Raw genomic sequence first — 15,798 nt, 5'->3', positions numbered from 1 at the left:
TTTTTTGTTCTCGAGCAACAGCAGCGGTGCTGCTTTGGAGCTTATTCCAAAGGCCGTGCTGCGAGCCGCGGACGCTCCCCTGGGGGCGGTCGGGATCCCCCCGGTCCTTACGGGCGGGACCCGGCGGACAGCACCCGGGTGGGGGTCGCAGTGCGCAGCGGGGGGCGGGGCGGGTCAGGGGAGGGGGCTTGGCGATCCTTGTCCCGCCCGCGGGAGCGGGGAGCGGAACGGCGGAGCTGCGGCTCCCACCGGGACTCGGGCGGCCGCTGCCGGGGCTGCTCGGGGGGCGGGGGCCGGGCCGGGGTCCGTGCCCGTGCGGCGCGGCGGGCGGTGCCGAGGCATGCGCCGTGCTTCTCCCGCCCGCCCGCCGCGGCCCCGGCTGGGTGCTCGGCTCGGTGCGGGCGGCAGCCCCGCGGCGGGGCACGGCACCGGGTTCCGCTACGCACGCGGCGGCAGGTACGGGCGGGGCGGCACCGGCACCGAACCCGGCACTCGCGGCGTCCCGCTGCCCGCAGGGTGCACCCGCCGTCGGGCAGCCGAGGAGCGCGGGGCTCCGGTGCCGGGCGGGGGGCGGTGGCGCCGAGGGTGGGCGGGGGGCGGCGGCTGCGGCCATGGGGGTGAGCGACCGGGGGAGCGGCGCTGGGGTCGGGCGGCCCCTCCGCGCGGCCCGAGGGGAGGCGGCGGAGCTCTGCCCGACGACGCCTCCCCGCTCCGGGCCCGGGGTCCGTTCGGGGGGCCTGAGCCGTGGGGGGGTGCCGGGAATCGGCGAGGAGCGGGAGGCGCGGCCGGGGTGCTGGGGGAGCGCGGGGCTGCCGGCTCCGGAGCATCCGCGGAGGACGGAGCGTCCACTGACCGTCCGCGCAGCGGCCCGCCGAGGCGGGTGGCACCGGGGCGCTTCCAGGCTGTGTCACCCGCGCCTCGAAATCCCCCGAGAGACGCGCGCGGGGGGATGCGAAGGGGCCGCGGTTACATAATAGCGGATGCTTTTTCCCTCTTCTTTTTATTTTTTTGTTCCTTCTTTTTGTTCAGCGCGTTGCACAGCCCCCCGGGGACGGCCGAGTGGTGCCCCCGTGCGGGGACTGTCACGCGTGGAGGAGCAACCCCTGCACGACCCACGCGGCCGGCACCGCGGATGTGGGGTGTTCGGGAACTTCCCGGGGCGCCGGCGGCGTGGGCTGCGGGTTTCCCTTGGCGGCACAGCAGGCTCTGGAGGCTTGTTTTCCTACAGTTATTTTTAAGAGAGAGAAAATCTTCTAATGGAAAGCCCAGAATAGCTCCTGACGTTTGGCAGCCGTGCGGGTAGTTCTGGGTGCTGAGCTGTGCCCCGTGTGGGGGTCCCCGAGCACTGCGCTGCGCATCACAGTGCGGGGACATGGGCAGCCCCCAGGGCCCAGGGTGAGGCGGTTGTGCCAGCAGTGCCTGCTCGCTGCTTCATCCCTAGGAGTCTAATTATAGCCGGGAGGCTGCAGTGCCGGCGGCACCACGAGCTCAGGCGTCTCCTTAGTGGGGAAAAGCCTGCCGGGCTGTGGTGGCACTGTGGGGTGCCTGTGGTGCTGCTGACAGCCTCACTCGCTTGCAGGTGTTGGGCTTGGCAGCACCCAGGATTGCCCGCCCCAATGGAGCACAGCGTGCCCTAGGATGCCTCCAGCCGCAGCCCCACAGCGCCCTGCTGATGGTGCTCCATCCCTCCACCATGCACAATGAGCAGCAGCTGCCTGGCAATGCGGTAGCCTGGCTGGCGTGTGCCGGCGTCTCGCTGCTCGCCAACGCCTGGGGCATCCTCAGCATTAGTGCCAAGCAGAAGAAGTGGAAGCCGCTGGAGTTCCTGCTGTGCTCCCTGGCGGGCACCCACATCCTCAACACTGCCATCCCCATCACCACATACGCTGTGGTGCAGCTCCGGCGGTGGCACTCAGGCTACGAGTGGAACGAGGGGCTCTGCAAGGTTTTTGTCTCCACCTTCTACACCCTGACGCTGGTCACCTGCTTCTCTGTCACCTCCCTTTCCTACCACCGCATGTGGATGGTCCGCTGGCCCGTCAACTACAGGTACCACCCCATGTGATATGGGGCCCAGTCTGCCCCATATCACATCCCCGGGCGTGATTCAGTGCTTGTGCTGGAGCTCAGGGAGAGGGCAGCAAGCACTGGCATGCAGACCCCACTGTGCTTAGCACTCTGTGGATTCTGCCCCTCTCCCCAGGCTGAGCAACACAAGGAAGCAAGCCGTTCACACTGTGATGGGCATCTGGATGGTCTCCTTCATCCTCTCCACTCTGCCGGCAGTGGGGTGGCACGACACCACCGAGCGCTTCTACGCCAGGGACTGCCGCTTTGTTGTGACAGAGATTGGCCTGGGCTTTGGTGTCTGCTTCCTGCTCCTCATTGGGGGCAGTATGGCTGTTGGTGCTGTTTGCATTGGCATTGCTCTCTTCCACACTGTCTTGGGTCGACGCGGCCCCAGTGCCAGCAACAGCCGCTTTCACGTGCCCACCATCGTGGTGGAGGATGCCCAGGGCAAGCGGCGCTCTTCCATTGACGGATCCGAGTCTGTCAAGACCTCCCTGCAGATCACCTACCTGATCACTGTCATTGTCCTCATCTATGACATCCTGATGGGCTTCCCAGTACTGGTGAGTGCTACTGGGAAGGGGTGCGGGTGTGTGGGGCTGCTGGTGATGGGCTGGTGCTACAGGTGGTGAGCGCTGCCAGCCTGCGCTCGGACACCTCTTCCGAGTGGATGGTGCTGTGTCTCCTCTGGTGCTCGCTGGCACAGTCCCTGCTCCTGCCCCTCTTCCTTTGGGCCTGCGACCGCTACCGTGCCAACCCCCGTGCTGTCTGCGAGAAGTGCCGCACCGTGCTGGCCAACGATGACGAGGACGAAGGTGGGGTGCGTGGCAGGGGGGGATGCGCTGAGGGCAGGGTGTGCCCAAAATGACAGCGCACCCATTCCTGTCAGAGAGCAGCCTGGAGGGCGCGGTGGCCGTGGCAGGAGAGCTGGTGTACGACCGCCCCTACGAGTACGGCTGCGCGGCCGAGGTCCTGGTGCTGGACCCCATCGCCACGCGTGACTTCTCAGTGCTGGAGCAGGGCCTGCCCCCAGTGAGCCCTGCCAGGACAGAGCCGGGGGACCGCATGCAGTACCTGCAGGTGAGGGTGGGCGGTGGGTGCCGGGGCAGCGGCGCCGCAGCCCCCAGTGCTAACAATGCTTTCCCACAGGTGCCCCCACCGCGTCGCTTCTCTCACGACGAGACAGACCTGTGGACCGGCGGCCAGATTGCGGCGTACCTGCAGCGCTGGGGGCCGGGCGGAGAGGCGGCGGGGCTGGCCCGGCTCCTGGCCCCCCATCGCGACCGGCCCCGCCACGGCCTCAGCCCCCACCCCGACGAGCGGCTCGCCTTCCGCCGCCGCTCCGCCGACAGCCTGGCCGTCCCGCTGCGCCTCTCCCGCGAGGACCTTCGCCTGGCCGAGCTGCACGCGTTCGGCGGCGAGCGGGGGGCGGCGGGCGGCACGGGGCGCTCGGCCTCGGTGGCGCTGCTGCCCGCGGCGGCGCAGCACCAGGCGCTGCTCTCCGCCTTCCCCCTGGCCGCTCTCCAGCGGGAGCCCCGGCGGCCGCCCGGCCTCGCGGTACCGGGGAGGCCGTCGGCCCCCGAGGACCCGGCGCGGCTCCCCGTCCCGACGCCGGCCGGGGGCTGCGCGGGGCGGGCGCAGCGAGCGGGGCCGGGCGCGGAGCCGTGGGCGCAACGGCCGGGCCCGGGGGACGGCGGGCGGGGCAGCACCAGCAGCTTCTTCAGCTCGCCGTCCGCCTCCTCGGGGTACATCACCTTCCTGTCGGACTCCATCGGCTCGGCCTCGTAGGGCGGCGCGGGGGCACGGGCCCGAGGGAGCGCGCCGTTTTCCGCGCTAAGGACTGCGGGGACGCGCCCCCGTTCTGCCGTTCGCGTTTTTCAATTTTCAATAAAAAAACGCTGCTTAGAGCTGCGCGCTGCGGGCGGGGCGGCTCCGCGCACAGGGCGCCCCGAACGGCGTCCCCCGGCGACCGCGCAGGCGCGGGTTTTCGCCCTCTCGCGAGAGCGCCGCCGCGGGGCGGATCATCTCGCGAGAACTTCAGCGAGGGCGTCGAGCTGCGCGCGCAGCCGTTTCCAGGGCGACGCGGGGCGGGGCGGGGCGTGCCGCCAAGATGGCGGCGACGGAGGCGGCGGGGCGGTGGCGGCGCGGGCGGCTGGGCCGGGAGGCCCGGGCCAGTCTGGCCGCCTTCCTGCTGGGCGCCTCGGTGGCCGCGCTGCCGCTGGCGCTGGGCTCCCCCCCCGCCCTGCTCGCCGCACCGGGCCTGCGGGGCCGCCTGGCGCTCGCCCTGCACGTGGCCGTCGTGAACGCGGCGCTGCTGCTGCTCTACCCGCGGCCGCTGTACAAGGTGCGGGGCGGTGCGGTGCGGGGGGCGCCGGGTTGGGCCGCGGCGCCGACGGCAGCGCGCTGCCTGCTCTCTGCTTGCAGATCGCCATCCGGGCCGGCTTCCTGGGCTTCGCCTTCGGCTGCGGGCTGCTGTTGAGCGCCGGCCGCTCCGCGTGGCGGCACTTCGGCTGGTGAGGGCCGGGGGAGGCTTGGGGGGGTTGGGCGGTGCTCCGAGGGGGGGCACCGGGAGCGGAGGAGGGCTGTCACGGAGCCGGGAGGGCGGCACCGGGAGAGGAGGGGTCGCCGGGCCCTGGGACCGAGATGCGAGCGACCCCCGGGCCCTGCGGTGCCCCCTCCCTGCAGGTACATGTGCTCGCTGTCGCTGTTCCACTACTCCGAGTACCTGGTGACGGCCATCAACAACCCACGCAGCCTCTCGCTGGATTCCTTCCTGCTCAACCACAGCTTTGAGTACAACCTGGCCGCGCTCTCCTCCTGGGTGGAGTTCACGCTGGAGAAGCTCCTGCTGCCAGGTCAGCCCCAGCCCCGTGCTGTGGTTCCCAACGCACCCGCTCACGTGCTTGGACGGTGCTTCTGGCCACACTTGAAAAGCTGTACTGCCAATAGAAATAGCCTTGCTTGAATTCATGTGCCTGCAAATCAAATCTGTTTGCTTTTTGGTAGAGGGCGGTGCTGTCCTTCCCCGCAGTGGGGATGGCTGGAAGGCCTGGCTACCAAGCCCCAAGCTTGCTGGGTGAGCTCTGCTCTGCCTGAGCTTTGCTTCACGATACAAAGCCAGGCCCTGCTTCATGCTGTCTCTCTCAGAGTGGCAGCACTGCATGCTGCAGATGGTGCAGTTCACTCATTTAATGGGCAGGTGTGCAGCAGCTGATGCTTTTCTTGTTGCAGAGCTGCAGCGTGTTGAGCACAGCCTGTGCGATGTTCATTGCTTTGCTCTGAGGTGGGGCAGAAGCCCAGCCACCTTTGTGTCCCTGCCTGACCTCCCTGGGGTCCCACCCACACCCCCTGCCCTCAGCGCGGAGTCCCCTGCTCGAACCTGTAGTGACCCGTGCTTCTTCACTTGCAGAGATGAAGCAGATCACCTGGCTGAGTACTGTAGGGTTATTGATGGTGATCTTTGGGGATTGTCTGAGGAAAGCTGCCATGCTCACAGCTGGCTCCAACTTCAACCATATTGTTCAGAATGAGAAATCGGACACTCATACTTTGGTGACAAGTGGGGTGTATGGGTGGTTCCGGCACCCGTCTTACGTGGGATGGTTTTACTGGAGTATTGGAACACAGGTACTGTATACAAAACCCTCGGATCCTTTCCTCCTATGATCTGATTGTTTGTTAATGCTGCCCCAAACCTTTATGTGACAGAACCGCGGGCTGTCAGCATCAGTTTCCTGGGGAGATGGGGCCGTGGTGGAGCCGAAGGGACGTTAACCACTGTTGTCTGCTGGCAGGTGTTGCTCTGCAATCCTATCTGCGTGGTTGGCTACACGTTAGCATCCTGGCGCTTCTTCAGGGAGAGGATAGAAGAGGAGGAGATCACCCTCATTCACTTTTTTGGAGAGGAATATCTGGAGTACAAAAGGAAGGTGCCATCAGGTCTCCCTTTTATTAAAGGAGTGAAAGTGGAACTGTAACACAGGCTGGAACTGGACTGGTTGAGAAAACCTTCAGCTCTGGGTGAGGAACTATGCATAGTGCTGGCGCCGAGCAGCCTGCTCCCATTTCCCAGCTGTCCGCTCGCTGAGGGCTGCAGGGCTGGGCGGCCTTCCAGGTCACTAGGAGATCAGCAGCTTGTTCATCCTCCTTGAGATAAGAGTCCTCCGTTGCACATTCAGGGATCTTCTGGATAACTTAGCCTATAGCAATCTTAAAGAGAAACGATCCTCCTGCCTAAAACAGCTGAATTGTACTGAAGCTCATGTGGACTGATTCCTCTGGAGAATGAGTTCTGTCCTTCCACCCCTGTACTGGAAAGATGCCAGCTGGAATGTCGTTCTTATGGCATAACGCAGTTTTAAAGCTTTTTGACCTTACAAGCCAGACAGCACAGCTTTAATCTCTGGAGGCCTGGTCCTGCAAGCCCCTGGCTGCTTCTCAGACAGCTTGCAGGAGCACGCTTCTCTCTTTCGTCTTGTCAGATGCACCGGTCTGTGGAACATCTGGATGTCAGCTGGCAGCACGGCACACATTGGGGTTCCCCTGACACTGCTGATGGAGCTCCTCCATGCTCCTGGCACTCTTGCATTGCCGGCACCTCCATGCCATGCCCGGGGGATGAGCTGGCTCTCGTTTCTCTCAGTGAGCTCAGGAGCCATCCGGCTGCTTCTATCCCAAACCTCCTTGCTGTGTCTGCTCTGTGCGTGCAGACGGTGCTCGTCCAAGACCTGCTTCCAAATCACGCTGCTTCCTGCCCTGCCCAGGTGTCTTCACTGGCCAGCTCTGTCCCCAGAGATCCCAGGGCTTTGGTTTGGAGAGTCGGAGGAGGGCTTTCAGAGAGCTTAGTGCTTGGTCTGGGGGAAAACCTGGGATGTTGGTGTGGATGGGAGAAGCTTCCAGGGAAATCCTCTATAAACAAAAAAAGTTTGGCTAGCTAATGCTATTTTAAACATTGCCATTTTGGAAATGGTTCCTATTCAAGCTTTGTGGTATAATTTATTCAGTTGTGATATACCAAAGAGGTTCACTGTTTTCTTGGGTTTTACGTAGTTCTTCCTTGCTGGAATGGAAATGAGTCGCTTGTCAGTACATGCTTCGGGCTTGCAGTATTCCTTGGCAAGATACTGTGATTCAGCTCAGGAAAGAGGGCACTGATGGGAATCGCTTTTGTGACTTTTTTTATAAAAGAGAAAAAAAATAATTGCCAACTTCTGTCTGGTTGTTATTTGGGGACCTTGAGGTGATGGTCAGAGCATCAAACCTTGAATTCCTAATTTTATAACTCCCAATGGGTTTTCAGTACTCTTCAGAGTTACACTGAAGTATGACTACGACTTCCAGTAACTGAGTTGCATAGCTGGTGAGACAGGTGCAAATCCTTGGTCTCTACTTGCTTAACCTATGTGGAATCCTTTATTCTCGGGGTTATGCTTTGTATTACAGAGTACTTTCTGCACTGAGTATCAGCTTAAAACGTTCACTGATTCTTTTACTATGTTTTTAGCTTGGAGGAGAAGAGCAAACATGAAAATATAACAACCAGGTAGTGTTGATTTCTGTGTAGTTATTTGTGAGGTCAATTTTATTTATTTATTTTTAATTGTTTCAATGTTTTTTGAGAAGGGCTGGACCAATGAGACCTGGCAAACCCCTTTGCCCTGGGCCAGAACAAAGAGCAGAGTCCATTTATGCGCTTTTATTTTCACTTTTGACACACAAGATGGGGAATATAAAGGAATTTTCTTTCAGTCATCCTAAGCAGGATATTTGCTATTTGATACACTACAAACTCAGCCACATTTTTCCATCCTTGCTCATGGCACAAGCCGTGTGTTTGAACATACTACAAGGAAATCCATAACCACTGCTAACAGAAAGACAAAAGTAAGTAGCATCTAGGTATGTTGGATGCAAGTTTGTGCCTCTACAGGGCAGCTCTCACACAGCCTGACCATTACCACACTTGCCCCTGGTTGAGCAAACTGCAGTCGGTCAGAGCCGATGCGGAGCAGCACATCTCCAGGTGCTCAGCTTGAGCCTGTGGGTTCCTCCCGGTCTGCACTCAGGGTCCCACTCCTCTGTGCACTCCCACGGTGCTCCTTCTTCTTTGGGGGTGGGTCCCCGGGGATAAGAGTAGGCGTGCAGCCCCCTCGGCTGCCCAGCGCCTGCTCCCTGCCGTCTGTGCCGCCGGGTGAGCTGTCCCTAGGGCAGGGGCAGCGGGCTGGGCAGGCAGCTGAGCCTGTTGGGTTAAGCAGCTCTTTTCCAGAGCTCTAATCCCCTCCGATCCCTTGTGCTCAGAGGGCACGCGAGGGCACCTGGCCCCCTGAAAGCGCTTTGCTTTCCCTCCTCACTGTCCAGAGAGGCATGGGGCAATGCAGATGGTCCTGCTGCCGGCGCAAGGGGCTGGAATGAGGCATCCCCATGCACTGAGGTGTCTGCACTGAGACCCCGGCTGTCACCTACCTTTGCGATGCCTCACTGCTGTCATCAATCCTGAGCAGCATCTGTGTGTGCTCATCCTTGGGCTCCCGGGGCTCCTGCAACCTGCAGCAGGATGAGCTGGATTGTGGCTGGGTATGGGAAGGGGAAGAGGGATGGGCCTCAGCACCAAAAGCACCTGTGCTGCTCACCTGGGCTCCAGCCGCTCCTTCACCTTGGCGATGGAGCGGACGTAGGGCGCGATCTGCTTGGTGATGGTGGTCAGGCAGCTGTTCTCCTGCCGCAGCTGCAGCAGGTCGTGGAGCTGGGCTGGGGGCGAGAGTGCTGTGTCTGTGCCCTGCAGCACCAAGCTGCTGCTGGGGTGGTTCTGCCTGTCAGCCGTACCTTCGTAGATCTCCTGCTCGTTGGCCACCCTCTGGTACGTCTCCTCCCAGACCTGCAATGGGAACGGGTGCTGCTGGCACAGGCACGCAGCACTGGGGGAGGGAGGAAGGGATCCTGCCCCCGCACCTCCTCAAATACGCTGCGCATCATTTCCACCGAGGAGTAGTGGGCTGCAATCTGCACATCCATCTGCAGTGACTTCTGCAGGATCTCACTCATGATCTCCGTGCGGATGAGGGAGTGGTGCTTGGTGAGGTCACGGTGCAGCTCCTGCACCTGGTCCTTCAGGCCCTGGATCTCTGTCTGCAGCATCTGCGTGCACAGGGCAGAGGCACGGCAATAGGCAGTGAGGGTCAGGAGCATCCTCCTCTCTCCCCCCACCTGCCCCATACCCTGTAGGTGTTCTCATAGTTGCGGCAGTGCTCAGCGAACGGCGTCTCACGGCCCTCAGCCAGCAGCACTTTGGTGCTGATGTATCGGTGCAGCGTCGGCTTCCGCACCATGGAGCTGCTGGACATCTTATCGCCAGCGGGGGGGCAGCTGGGCACCATCAGTGTCTTGGAGCATTGGCTGCCAGGGATCCTGCATGGAGGTGACAGCGGTGGGATGCAGAGGGCGGCCCCTGGGACCTGGCACTCCCTGCAGCTGGAGCTGCGTCCAGGGCTGAGGATGTCCAACCCCTGGGATACGAGCTTCCCAAGCCCCCCTGGTGTATTCCTGCACTCGGGTACCCAGGTTGGTTGGAAGCACGTTGTGCTGTCCCAAAATCAGGCTTCTATAACAAGCCCTGCGCTGGTGCTCACTGCCCAGCTCAGCTCTGGCACTAAGGAGGCAGGAGCCAGCTCGGTGCAGCCACGTTTGTGCAGGAGCTCCATGCCCACCTCTGCCCCATCCTGCACCCCTACTGCTGCCACCGCCTCCCCCAGCTCCCTGCTGGCCCCGTGCAGCGCTGCAGTCCCACTAAGCAGCACCACTTCCCCATCAAGCAATGCCACGATCCCACCGTGCAGCGTTGCAGTCCTGCTATGCAGCTCCGTTGTCCTGGTGCTCAGCTGCCCCATGCCGCAGAGCCCGGCCGGGTGTGAGGAGTGGTGCCCATGGGTGGCAGCGCCTGTTTGTCCTTTCCGCGGGACGAGCAGCCGGCAGCGCCTGGCAGGGCCCGCGCCACTGTGACATCAATGGGCCTAAATATATCCCAGCAAGGAACGGCTGGGCACTTCTCTGAAATTCTGATAAAAATAGTGGCGGGCCAAGAGGCTGCGGGGCCGCGGTGAAGCGGGGTGTGCGGTGAGCAGGAGCTGGCACGGCGCTGGCTGGAGCACGGCATGGCCCTTGGTGCGGCTGGGGACTGAGCGCAGTGTTGCTTCGTGTCCACTGCCAGCACTGCCTGCCCCGTTCCCAGAACTGTCACTTGAAGCCCCCGTGCCTGTCGTTCATCAGCACAGCTGCATTCTATGTTGTCCCCGTGCCACCTTCATGGGGACAGGCTCAAGGGCAGGGAAGGGGGGTGAGCCTGGCACGGCGACGCAGCGATGCGGGAGGGAATGCATGGCACAGCACGTGGCCCCCTCTGCCCACCCCACCCCAGCACCTCACATGTTTGCTCCGGTGATGCCAGGCCCGATGCCGCCAGCACTGCCCACCACAGAGCGGCGAGGGGTGAGCACCAGCAGGGGCTCCAGGCAGCGCGCAAACTCTGCACGGTACTCGGTGTTGATCTGCAGGGTGAGATGGGCAGTGGGGCTGGGGCAGGGCTGGGGCTGGAGCTGCCCATGGGGGGGTAGGCAGGGGTCAGCCCCATGCTACCTTGCTGGTCTGGGCTGGCCGCAGGCGGTGCGGCAGCTTGACGATCCTCTGCAGCCGCTCCATCAGTTGCTGGAAGGCAGTGTGGAGGTGGGTCGGGGCTGTGTGAGGTCCTGGCACTGCGGCACCATGCACTGTGCAGTGCCAGCACTACTCACATAGCCCAGGTCGAGGAACTCAGCTTTGTTGGCAGAGCTCAGGAAGGCTGAGCAGATCACCAGGTGGACCTGCGCACAGTGGCGTCACTGCTGCCACTTCCCTGGAGTCTGTCTGACCCTCAGCCCAGAGCCAGGGGTTGGCACACCAAGGGGTGAGTGACACGACCCGGCCCTACCTGAAGGGTGGGCAGCAGGGAGGCGAGGTGGGCCAGCTGCTCCTTGAACGCCTTCTCCTTCTCCTCGTGCTGGCTGTGCAGAGCAGGAGCCGGCCATGAGGAGCTGCCCAGGCACTCGAGGGCACCCTGCCCCAACACCTGCAGTGGTGCCCGAGGCCCCACAGCCCCTCACCTCTGCACAGCTTTCAGGAGTGCTTTCTTCCTGTCAGAGAGCTGCTCCTGCCAACAGCACGGGCACACTTTGTCCTGCAGCTCAGCTCCACGCCTGCACCACGCTACAGGGCATGGGGCTGCTGGGACACCCACGGGCACAGCCCCACACCTGCATGCCGCTGAACAGGGCGTTGATGGCTGACTCCTCCTCGCTGGCACTGTTGCGCACCTCCTCGATCATGGCCTTGAGGAGGACGATGGCCTCACGTGTGGATGTCTGCAGTTCCTTCACTGCCTGCGGGGCAGCACGGAGGTTGCGGCACTGCTGCGGCCCCGCACCTGACCCCACACTCACCTACCAGCACCGCCTGGTCCAGCTTCTCGCAGCCCTGCACGTACGCCGTCTCGATGTCAATGCAGTGCGCGCGGCTCTCCCTGTGGCGAGGCGGGCATCGAGGGCACGGCTGGGACACGTGGCCATGGGGAAGCGTTTGCGACACGGGGACACTTACCCCTGCATGTCCCTGAAGCAGTTGATGCAGAGCATGGACTTCTTCTCGGTGGAGAACATGATGTAGGGCTCCTCGTGCAGCGCTGCAAGGGACAGGGACGTCCTGCCGGTGTGGCACGGCACAGCGCGGCGCCCGCGGGCGGTACTCACGGCACTTCTTGTGGATGGCTTTGGTGCGCTTGCTGAGCGACACGATCTCATGGCGGGCGAAGACTTTGGCGCGGTGCGTCTCCTCGCGGCACGGGGCGCACAGCGGCTGGCTGCAGGTGTTGCAGAAGCACATGGTGTCCAAGTCCTGCTGGTACAGAGGCGGTGGTGGCGGCGGCGGTGGGGGCGGCGAAGTCACAGCGGGGTCCCGAGCTTTGCCGGTTCCTCACCGCCTCGGCGCATCGCCGGTCGCAGTTGGCGCACTGCGCGTCCTCCGAGCCCTCCGCCGAGCTGTCCACCAGGAACTGAAGCAGGCGGTCCACGGGTGGCAGCCCCGTGCCGCCCCGCACCACCGAGGGATGCCTGAGGGAAGGGGCGGACTGAGCACCGGCGCGGGGCGGGACTCGCGGGGCAGTCCCCACGCACCCCACGTACCCGCAGAGGGGGCAGCGCAGGCGGCCGGAGGCAGCGCGGCCCCGCAGGCAGCTGGCGCAGAAGGCGTGGTAGCAGTCGAGCAGGCAGGGCTGCTGGAAGGGGCCGTGGCACAGCAGGCACACCAGCGGGTGCCAGGCGCCCTGCTCCAGCTCCGCGCAGCTCCCCAGCGGGGAGAAGATGCCGCCCGCCATCGGCAGCCCCGGCCCCGCCGCCGGCCCCAGCGCCGCGGGGCGGATCCTCCCGGCCCGGCTATTTTTAACCGCGGGCTTCGCGGGGGGGGCAGTGCGGGGATGGGGCCTCGTGGGGTGACCCCGCGACGGGTGTCCCCGTCATTGGGGCGTCGCTGTCTTTCGGGCATCCCCGGTATTGGGGCGTCCCTTTCAGTGGGACGTCCCTGGTGACACGGCGTTTCCCGTGTCGGGGCGCTCCGCGGTGACGGAGTGCCGCTGCCGTGGGCCGCCCCCCGCGGAGATGCGTCCCCGTGACGGGATGACCCCAGCGATGGAGCGTTCCCCTTCACGGGGTGTCCCTGGTGACGGGTCACTCCTCGGCCGCTCCGTGTCGGCCGCTCCGCGGCACTGCGGGGACGCGCCCGCACCGCAACGGCACGTCCGCCCGCCGCGGGGCACGGCGCCCTGCCGCACGCACGTGGCCGCTGCCGGCGGGATCCGGGCCCCGCCCCCTCGCTCTGGCCCCGCCCCCAGCCGGCAGCCCCGCCCCTTCGCAGCCCCCGGCCTCGGCCAGGCCGCGCTGCCCGCCGGCAGAGACGCGAGCGGGCGGGGCCCGGCGGCGCGCAGCGGCCGGAATCCATCGATCGTTCCGGCGATCGTTCGGCGCTGCCTACGCACGGCGCGCGCCGCCGCTCTCCCTGCGCGCGGCCCGGCGGCGGCGTGGGCGCAGGCGGTGCAGGGGGCGGCGCGTGCGCGGTGGCCGCCCGAGAGCGCTTCCGCGCATGCGCGGGGGGAGGCGCTCCCTTTTTGCCCCTCGCTGGAGCCGCCATGGCGCCCGTGGTGAGTGCTCGCCGCGCCGCTCGCCTTCCTGCCCGCTCTGGGCCGCTCCCCGCCCTGCCCGGCCGGCCGCTCGGGTCCGCCCGACTCCGCTCCCGGGGGGCCCGGCCCGGCCTCGCGCAGCTCGGACCTACGCGTGGTGCCGGGCCGGGGCCTCCGCCTCCCCCTTCCGCCGGGCTCGGGCGGGCGGTGCGGGCGGTGCGGGGCTCCCGCCCCGTCCCTGCTTCCCTCCCCGAAGCGCCGGCCGCTCCCGGCTGCCGGCGCCCCGTCCTCTTTGTCTGCCCCCGGTTCCTCTCTCGTCGACCCTCACGGCTTTTCTCTCTCCCCGTCCCGCAGAAGAAACCCGCAGCGAAGGGTGGCAAAAAAAAGAAGCAGGTGCTGAAGTTCACGCTGGACTGCACGCACCCGGTGGAGGATGGCATCATGGACGCCGCCAACTTTGTGAGTGCCGGGGCTGCCCGGGGCTGCAGCGTGTGGCCCCTCTGCTCCTCTCCTGCTCTGCACTCCTCGGGCGCCCGGAGCCTCGGTGTGCGGTGCTGAGTGCTGGAGGAGGTTTATTGAGGTTTATTGCTGCTTCACAGCTTGCGGCTGAAGCGTGTGCGTGTCTGTGAGCACTACTTAGCATCCATCTCTGTGGGGTTTTATTTCACACTGAGCTTTGAGGAGCAGCACTGGAGGAGAGCACCGCGTTCCATCGCTGTTTGATGGGTGCTTTCAGTCAGGCTTTGTTGCTGAGTTCAGACACAAGCGCGTCTCTGTGGTGTGGGTTTGTGGTGAAGTGTCTTTTGGGAATACTTTATTTGGAAAGGACCTGTGGGGGTCGGTGAGTCCAAGGGAAATTAGAATGTGCCTTGCCCTGCTCACAACGTGGGAGATGTCATCTTACTGTAATCACTTGGCCTCTAGTGTGTCCCTTCTGTGCAGGTGTGAGCTGTGATGTTTGCCCATGGGAACTCCGAGAGGATCCAGGCCCACAGGGGAAGGGTTTCCTTTGCTCTTCAGCGACATGTGGTCCTTTTGCCTCCTCTTAGTTCTGACCAAAACGTTGAAATGCTGAGTGTGAACAGCTGCCAACAGCCCTGACTGAGCGTCTGTTCCCTCCTACAGGAGCAGTTCTTACAGGAGCGGATCAAAGTGAACGGGAAGGCTGGAAACCTGGGTGGTGGCGTGGTGACCATCGAGAGGAGCAAGAGCAAGATCACTGTTACTTCAGAGGTGCCCTTCTCCAAGAGGTGAGGACGTGGTGGGTGCTGCAGGGCTGTGGGCTGTGCTGAGCCCTGGGTGTGTGAGGCAGCACTGTGCAGCCCTGGGATCACAGCACTGGGCGGTGTGTGCTGGTGGCTCGGTGTTCGGGTAATGAGGGCTGCGGGTCCTTTGCTTATAATGGGATTGAGCTGTGCTGTGTGAGTTTCCCTCTGCACTGCAGTGGATGAACGTCATGAGGAGGTGCTTTGTTTTTCTGGGGTTGCAGTGCTTGGTGAGGGATGGCATCATTTGTGCCAGAGGTGCAAGATCTGAACCTCTAAAATGGGAATGTGTGAGGAAGCACTAAGTAATAAAGTGATGCTTTGCATCAAGGTGTGCTGACCTGGTAAAGCACCATGTGCAGTTAGGTACAGTGACTGTTTCTGAGGGATTAAGACAGATGAAACCTCAGCAGGATGGCTGTGTGCGATGCACAACTGACAGCAGTGGAATTTGGGGCGGGGTGCTCCTTTGCTAGTCTCACCTTTAGCATCCTGCTAGTGTTCTGAGGTGGCAGGCAGGCAGTCGGTGTGGGCATGGCCTTTACCTGTGTGGCCATGCCTGGTATATATCCAGGCTGTTCCATTACAGCCACCTTACTCTCATATTGCTGGCTGTCTGCCTGGCTCTTGCCTGACATTTCTGTCTCTTATCTGGCCTTGATAATGTTGATTTTTGCTGTGGGCAGAGATGGCAAGTGGGGGAACTGGAGGCTTGGAGCAGTGGGAAGAGGGCGGTGTGTGATGGTCTGCTGGTGTCACCGCGATGCTCAGCGCATCCTGGGGAGCTGCTGAAACGTGCAGGGAGCGGCGCCTTGTTCTGCCCCTCCTGGAGGGCAGGGGGAGGTGGTGGCTGCCAGCCTGAGGGGGGGGTGGGGTGTCGAGGGTCACTGCTGGCGTGTGCACGTGGAATCCAGGCGTTCCCCAGCACAGGGGGCTGAGGGCAGCACTGGGGGCTCCATTGCCGACTGTGGCTGGGGGGAGGTGAGCGGGCCGGGCAGCCGTGGGCGTTGCTGTGGGCACTGCCGTGCGCTGGGCCCAGCCGCTCTGTCCCGCAGGTACCTGAAGTACCTGACCAAGAAGTACCTGAAGAAGAACAACCTCCGCGACTGGCTGCGCGTGGTGGCCAACAGCAAGGAGAGCTACGAGCTGCGCTACTTCCAGATCAACCAGGACGAGGAGGAGGAGGAGGAGGAGGACTAAAGCGGAGCCGGAAACGTTTTGTACATTTTCCTGAATAAATTGTAGGAAAAATTGTTACCGCTGCGTTCC

The 15,798-nt window shown here is 63.5% G+C and overlaps 4 protein-coding genes across 8 annotated transcripts; 3 read left to right on the top strand and 1 right to left on the bottom strand.

The window, feature by feature from the left end:
- The first annotated feature begins 330 nt into the window (after positions 1–330).
- On the top strand, positions 331–4,113 carry GPR153 (G protein-coupled receptor 153). 2 transcript variants are annotated; one of them, XM_031613298.2, is made up of 6 exons: positions 331–456; positions 1,580–2,049; positions 2,204–2,633; positions 2,696–2,885; positions 2,960–3,150; positions 3,220–4,113. In XM_031613298.2, the coding sequence occupies exons 2-6, from the start codon at positions 1,673–1,675 to the stop codon at positions 3,856–3,858; spliced, it is 1,827 nt and encodes a 608-aa protein (XP_031469158.2). In that variant the 5' UTR covers positions 331–456; positions 1,580–1,672; the 3' UTR covers positions 3,859–4,113. The 2 variants fall into 2 exon arrangements, with proteins under 2 accessions (XP_031469158.2, XP_089979007.1); XM_090122881.1 differs by having other exon boundaries at positions 367–456; positions 1,030–2,049.
- A 52-nt stretch (positions 4,114–4,165) lies between these two features.
- On the top strand, positions 4,166–7,620 carry ICMT (isoprenylcysteine carboxyl methyltransferase). Its single transcript, XM_031613299.2, has 5 exons — positions 4,166–4,414; positions 4,495–4,583; positions 4,756–4,925; positions 5,480–5,697; positions 5,865–7,620. Exons 1-5 carry the CDS (start codon positions 4,181–4,183, stop codon positions 6,045–6,047), a joined length of 894 nt encoding a protein of 297 aa, XP_031469159.1. The 5' UTR covers positions 4,166–4,180; the 3' UTR covers positions 6,048–7,620.
- A 129-nt stretch (positions 7,621–7,749) lies between these two features.
- On the bottom strand, positions 7,750–12,875 carry RNF207 (ring finger protein 207). 4 transcript variants are annotated; one of them, XM_031613300.2, is made up of 17 exons: positions 12,276–12,484; positions 12,071–12,203; positions 11,844–11,988; positions 11,695–11,776; positions 11,542–11,617; positions 11,352–11,477; positions 11,202–11,248; positions 11,030–11,102; positions 10,854–10,922; positions 10,699–10,767; positions 10,489–10,610; positions 9,285–9,474; positions 9,019–9,204; positions 8,893–8,944; positions 8,700–8,817; positions 8,533–8,613; positions 7,754–8,271 (listed from the first exon to the last, which is right to left on the bottom strand). In XM_031613300.2, exons 1-17 carry the CDS (start codon positions 12,464–12,466, stop codon positions 8,097–8,099), a joined length of 1,935 nt encoding a protein of 644 aa, XP_031469160.2. In that variant the 5' UTR covers positions 12,467–12,484; the 3' UTR covers positions 7,754–8,096. The 4 variants fall into 4 exon arrangements, with proteins under 4 accessions (XP_089979005.1, XP_089979004.1, XP_031469160.2 ...); XM_090122879.1 differs by having other exon boundaries at positions 7,750–8,271; positions 11,202–11,242; positions 11,695–11,988; positions 12,276–12,853; XM_090122878.1 differs by having other exon boundaries at positions 7,751–8,271; positions 11,695–11,988; positions 12,276–12,851.
- A 261-nt stretch (positions 12,876–13,136) lies between these two features.
- On the top strand, positions 13,137–15,786 carry RPL22 (ribosomal protein L22). Its single transcript, XM_031613410.2, has 4 exons — positions 13,137–13,285; positions 13,619–13,723; positions 14,390–14,514; positions 15,585–15,786. The coding sequence occupies exons 1-4, from the start codon at positions 13,274–13,276 to the stop codon at positions 15,727–15,729; spliced, it is 387 nt and encodes a 128-aa protein (XP_031469270.1). The 5' UTR covers positions 13,137–13,273; the 3' UTR covers positions 15,730–15,786.
- Positions 15,787–15,798: the final 12 nt, after the last annotated feature.

This window comes from Phasianus colchicus, chromosome 22 (genome assembly GCF_987193195.1).
Source record: "Phasianus colchicus chromosome 22, bPhaCol1.hap1.1, whole genome shotgun sequence".
NCBI lineage: Eukaryota > Metazoa > Chordata > Aves > Galliformes > Phasianidae > Phasianus > Phasianus colchicus.
Note: the sequence above shows the minus strand (reverse complement) of the source record. Positions and strands in the feature narration are given on the sequence as shown.

Excerpts from the sequence above, each read along its gene's own strand:
- GPR153 (XM_031613298.2), top strand. The coding sequence starts at position 1,673 with ATGGTGCTCCATCCCTCCACCATGCACAATGAGCAGCAGCTGCCTGGC. Across the intron at positions 2,050-2,203 it reads CGCTGGCCCGTCAACTACAG|GCTGAGCAACACAAGGAAGC; the intron begins GTACCACCCCAT and ends CCCTCTCCCCAG. Across the intron at positions 2,886-2,959 it reads CAACGATGACGAGGACGAAG|AGAGCAGCCTGGAGGGCGCG; the intron begins GTGGGGTGCGTG and ends CATTCCTGTCAG.
- ICMT (XM_031613299.2), top strand. The coding sequence starts at position 4,181 with ATGGCGGCGACGGAGGCGGCGGGGCGGTGGCGGCGCGGGCGGCTGGGC. Across the intron at positions 4,415-4,494 it reads ACCCGCGGCCGCTGTACAAG|ATCGCCATCCGGGCCGGCTT; the intron begins GTGCGGGGCGGT and ends CTCTGCTTGCAG. Across the intron at positions 4,584-4,755 it reads GCGTGGCGGCACTTCGGCTG|GTACATGTGCTCGCTGTCGC; the intron begins GTGAGGGCCGGG and ends CCCTCCCTGCAG.
- RNF207 (XM_090122878.1), bottom strand. The coding sequence starts at position 12,633 with ATGCCCGAAAGACAGCGACGCCCCAATGACGGGGACACCCGTCGCGGG. Across the intron at positions 11,618-11,694 it reads TGCTTCAGGGACATGCAGGG|GGAGAGCCGCGCGCACTGCA; the intron begins GTAAGTGTCCCC and ends GCCTCGCCACAG. Across the intron at positions 8,818-8,892 it reads CGAGCAGGAGATCTACGAAG|CCCAGCTCCACGACCTGCTG; the intron begins GTACGGCTGACA and ends TCTCGCCCCCAG.
- RPL22 (XM_031613410.2), top strand. Across the intron at positions 13,724-14,389 it reads TCATGGACGCCGCCAACTTT|GAGCAGTTCTTACAGGAGCG; the intron begins GTGAGTGCCGGG and ends TCCCTCCTACAG. Across the intron at positions 14,515-15,584 it reads GAGGTGCCCTTCTCCAAGAG|GTACCTGAAGTACCTGACCA; the intron begins GTGAGGACGTGG and ends TCTGTCCCGCAG.